The sequence below is a fragment of the Austrofundulus limnaeus genome, unplaced genomic scaffold, assembly GCF_001266775.1.
Source record: "Austrofundulus limnaeus strain Quisiro unplaced genomic scaffold, Austrofundulus_limnaeus-1.0 Scaffold72, whole genome shotgun sequence".
NCBI lineage: Eukaryota > Metazoa > Chordata > Actinopteri > Cyprinodontiformes > Rivulidae > Austrofundulus > Austrofundulus limnaeus.
This window is the reverse complement of record NW_013952474.1, coordinates 1945608-1950901: the sequence shown is the minus strand read 5'-3', so window position 1 is coordinate 1950901 and position 5294 is coordinate 1945608. Positions and strand designations below refer to the sequence as shown.

At 37.8% G+C, this 5294-nt stretch overlaps 1 protein-coding gene across 1 annotated transcript in view; it reads left to right on the top strand.

Annotated features, from left to right (window-relative positions):
• Positions 1–5294, top strand: part of abcc4 (ATP binding cassette subfamily C member 4 (PEL blood group)) — a gene marked incomplete at its 5' end in the record, with an annotated part of 32652 nt that overhangs the window by 12629 nt on the left and 14729 nt on the right. The window contains 3 exon segments of the mRNA XM_014010737.1: positions 1654–1761; positions 1907–1996; positions 2093–2284. Coding sequence (XP_013866191.1) covers positions 1654–1761; positions 1907–1996; positions 2093–2284 — 390 coding nt within the window.

Sequence of the window (5294 nt, the reverse complement as noted above, 5' to 3'; positions counted from 1 at the left end):
TGCGTACGTACGGTTTTATAAATCTGAATTTTTTTTGGCATACGCCATTTCCACCTTTTAGCCGTATGTTCACTTTTAGTATGGTTTCCACGCAATCCTTTATAAATGAGACCCCATGAGCTTTAAACTTCATATTAACCACCACAGCTGTGAAGTACAGATCTATAAAGATAACTTGTTACGTAATGCTCCTGTTGAATGTTTGAACTCGTTCTTTGGCAGTCATCCTGGTCACAGTTTATAGTTGTTATCTAAATAAATGCAGGATAAAAAACCTGCAACCTCCATTTAGGGTTAGAAGTTCAGTTGTCTACAACAGACATGGAAAAGAGACCCAGATCCAGGACAGCCTGGAGAGACTTTAGTTTTTTGCCTAATAGTAATTTTTGGGACATATTTTTTAGCTCAGTTAGAGGTGAAGACGAGGACAAAGATTCAAACTTGTCTGGAAGGACAGATCAGGGTCTCTGGATACCAAAACCAGACTCCTACATCCACTTGTCTGGTCAGTCCTCTTTGCAGCAGAAACCTGGACTCTGAACTAGGGTTGGGCAATATTGAATCACAATTAAATGTGGCATTTAGCCAGTAAAGATTAACATAACCAGTAAAGATTAACATAATGATTACAGTTTTTTACTATTACTAAAACARATTTCACAAAACCTTCCTCCGTTTTCCCAAAGCTCTAAACACAAAACACTTTTTTCTCAAGGRCCTGTRACACTGTAATGTTTTAGACAACTTGTGCCAACTTGTGTAAAGTTTGTCCTACACTAAAGCTGTCTAAGCTGAAGATGAAATAAAAAAAAAATCAACTGGAATCCTCTTTTGGACCAATACATTGTGGTAGTTTGGAACCTTCAGCAAACTGCAGTCTGAACACATCTTTTGCAACAAGCATCTTTAGTGTTGAGTCATTGTGTTTAATGAATGAAAGCAGGCGTGCTCGTTGAGTTTAAGTATTGCTGACTGTTCTAGCATTTAGCATCACGAGTTGTAATGTGAGAGTTTGAGCAGAGTTTTTACAACTTGTGTTTTAACAAGACAAAATGGGTTTAAAGTTTTGAGAAAAGGAGGATGGAGTTTTGTGAATTGTGCCTTCATGAGAGCTGCATTGATGGCTTTGGCAAATGAGGGCTTTGTGTTTTAGCAATAGTGGAAAAAAACTGTAATGGATGACAAGTGCACTTGCATGTTTTTGACTCTGTTCTAAAACTGACTCTTTGTTTTAACAGGTTAAAACAGGAAGCAGTGGACTGAAACTTGCCTTTACTACAATGTGGAATGGCAGCATATATTAGTAACACAATGTGCCACAGGCTGACAGATAAACACTAATTGTAGTAGGTTTTTTACTGACAGTTGTTTGCACACAATAGAGTTTTGCCCAACCCTAGTCTGAGAGAGTGAGGATTTTGACAAGGAGGAAGATGATAGATTATTTGTTTTAGAAGGGGAAAGAGAAGAAGAATGCCCATCCAGCGGGTGCCAGTATAAACCGCTCAGATTCAACCATCGGTACTTAGTGCTAACGTTAACGCTAACAAAAATCACAGAGTCGCCTTTCCTAGTGTTGGAAATGTTCCAGTTTCTGTTTCAGCTCTTTTTTTATGTTGGTCTTATTTTCTGTTTCTGTTCCCTGTGGTGAAGGAGTTCCTGCTGCTGGATGAGATCACCAAAAACTGCTCAGCTCTGCCGCAGGAAGACAAGAAGGATCCTGGTGTGGAGATCCAGGATATCACCTGCTACTGGGACAAGGTCTGCAGAAAACCAGGAACATTGTAAAACTGTTCTTTGAGGCATCAGACGACATAAATGAACTCAGTCTTTTTTTTGTTTTTTGGTGAAATTAGCATTAGCATACATTTCTGGAAATTTAAAGCAGACTGTTTTTATTTTTCAGAGTCTAGATGCTCCAACTCTGAAGGACATCTCCTTCTCTCTGAACTCCAGTCAGCTGTTGGCTGTAATCGGCCCAGTAGGAGCGGGAAAGGTCCGACCCGTTTGATCCATCAGGTCCATCAGGCAGATTGTTCCTGACCCCCTCAATCGGTTCTGACCCAAACTCCTCTTTGTGTTTTCCACTCAGTCATCCTTACTGAGCTCCATCCTGGGAGAACTGCCTTCAGAGAAAGGCGTGGTGAAGGTCAGTGGTCAGCTGACCTACGCGGCCCAGCAGCCCTGGGTGTTTCCCGGAACTGTTCGGAGCAACATCTTATTTGGGAAAGAGCTGGACCCCCAGAAGTACGAGAAAGCCCTCAAAGCCTGCGCCCTGAAAAGGGTGAGATTGATTTTAATCTGGACTTCAGGTTAATTTTACAGTTTAAATAATCACAGGTTAGATTAGAGGAAAAGCATAACTCAACTGAAAAATGTAGATTTTACTTATTTTATGACACCAGACAGGATTAAACTGAAAAAAATCCAAAGAAACTGAGTGTGTTAAATTTGAACCTAACCCTAAAATATGAATATTTGTAAACCCAGCTTACAGAAAAGACGTTTATCTCTGTTAAATTGTCATTTTCCCTCCAATTCACAGAGAACAAGTTAATTCAACATGAGGATGGTTTAACAATAACGAGGTGTTTTGTCTGCTTGGATTTGATAAACTTTTATTTAAAACTATACTGGATTTAAAATTGAATTGGTGCTATATACAGTAAATAAACTGAATTGAAATTGTGATAACAATTATTCATAAATGATCAAATAGGAAAAATAAATAGTATTAAATACATGTAATACTGTAAATAATCCCTTTGAATGAAACAGTCATTTTAGGGGAGAAGTCTGCCAAACTGGCAAATAATAAATTCAGTTAATTTGTACTTCCTAAAGGACATTCTGTGCTGTAATGTTTTCAAATATATCAGTATCAATGTATGTCAGTACTTCAGTTCAGAACACTGAAATTATATTGTTAAAACCCATTTCTTCCTTCAGTATGTTGTGATGATGTTGGTTAAAGTGTAAATTTATTTACAGCTGGCTGGACGATGTATTTGTGATTAAAGCCAAATCTGGAGCTTAAGACTAGGGCTGCAACAACGAATCGATAAAATCAATAAAAATCGATTATTAAAAACGTTGCCAACGAATTTCATTATTGGTTCGTTGTGTCACGTGATTTATGCGTCCCTCGCCATGTCGGGAGTCGTTTACGTCACCCGCAGAGCGTTGTCAAGGCTGGCTGACCTAAATAAAGTTTAGGAAGAAAAAAATCTCTACCTGTAAAGATCCTCCCTCTCTGAGACCCTCGAGTGAAAAGTGGAGACTTCGAACTTTAAACCAGTTTTTAAATTGTGTTGTTAGGCCAAGTAGATCCGAAGTTATGATAAAAAGTTTATGCCACGTTTAATTGTTTTAAATCACGATCTGATTTGATGCGAGCCGCGTCGCGAGGAAGAAGCACGTCCCGTGGGGGAAAACAAACAAACAAACAAACAAACAAACAAAAAACCCTCAGTCCACCATTTGTTTCCTCCTTCTCTCAGGCTAAATGTATAAAAACCCTCCAGTCTTTTTTTCTGACCGAGGCTCAAAGTTATTTGTTAAGCAGCAAAAAGGTTCAGCAAAATAATCAGAAATGTGACAAGTGCTAACTGTAAATACATTATAATTATAATAAATTAATAATAGTTTTACATCTAAAAGTCATATTTTATTCTTTTTATCTGTTTTCCTCATTCAGTAACATATTCCATTTCTGTTTTGTTATGTTTTATAGCTATAAGTAAATCCACCTTTTTTTTCAGTCGGCAAAATCAACTGTGAACATATTTATGATGTGCTTCTTTTTTAAAATTTAGCATATTATTGATTCAATACAAAACTCTGGTTTAAGAAAATGGCTGCTTATCAATGAATCTTTAGTCAGTCTATAAGATAAATCAACTTCAGACAACTTCACATTAATCGATACCTTGCATCCCTAATTTATACAGGAGTTAAATTAATTTATACAGTATCTACTTATATTTATGTAATTAAGTGTTTTAATGATTTGGCCGATTAATTGATTAATCGAAAAAAATAATTGACAGATTAATCGATTATTAAAATAATAGTTAGTTGCAGTTCAGTAGATGTTTCCAACCAAATAACTGGACTTGTAAGAGCTGCTGAACCAGAGAGCACTGATTAATCACTGAACGTTTAACTTGTTTCATTAAGGGAAATATGTGATGCTTGGTTATAATACAGCAGAATCCTCCAACCATCGCCTGTATTTATAATTTTTTTCGGTCTTAAATTTCATTCAAGGTGGCATTAAAAAGGTCTCAAAAAGTCTAAAATTAGCTTGCTTAGACATGCTAAAACCTGCAGATACCCTGTTACAACATGGAGTAAAATGAAGGCCACAGCAGGTCAGATGTTTTAAAGATAGGTGATCAAAAAACTGCAATCAGTGCACCCTTAGATTTTAGACTTTTCCTGTACCAGGTTATGTCAGAGCTGAATATCATTGTCCTGAAATATTTCATTTTTAGTATCTTCTCTCTGCATCCTCGGCATAAAAACAAATTTATATCTACTTTAAATTCATATCCAAATGGTTCATTTTTAGAAGCTTCGGGGTTGAGAGTTTGGTAAAGTCAATAATTGAACTAAGATGAGTCTAGTCGGATGTGCCTCGTGTTTCAGACTGGACTCAGYTGTTGATCTATACTGACCTGACTGGAGGAGAGGTCGCTGATTTATGAGTTACTCAGGAGTCCAGTCATTGTTGTGAGAGATTAATGACAAACCAAATGCTTTCTGTCCTTCAGAGTTTTAGAAACGACATGCATGAAGTCATGAGTACCAAAGAGAAGTTGGTTTGAGACTCTGCTYGAAGCTGCTCTGAGACAGTTTATTAAATTAAAGCAAACATTTCTTAGACTCTAACTTGTTTTCACAGCTCAGGAGGATGAAGTTATTTTTGAAAACTGGATGGACCCCGGTGGAACCTTTTTACATRTCTTAAGGGCTCAACACACGGGAGGCGACGTCGCTCGCTCTGCATTCATTTCTTATGGAGCCTGTGCGGTGAGGCAACAATCGCTTGCCCTCCAGCTAAGCGACCGGCGAAAATAGTGCATGTGAAATTTCACACTCGTACACGTACACGTGCACACGCGAGCTTGCGACGCGACATATGAAAGTTGAAAAATGTTCAACTTTTGTCGCTGTCGCTTAGCGTACAACCAATCAGCGAGGGTTTCATTGGCTGACCAATTTATTTATTGTTATTTTACCAGGCAAATCCCATTGAGATCTCAGATCTCTTTTTCAAGGGCGGCCTGGGC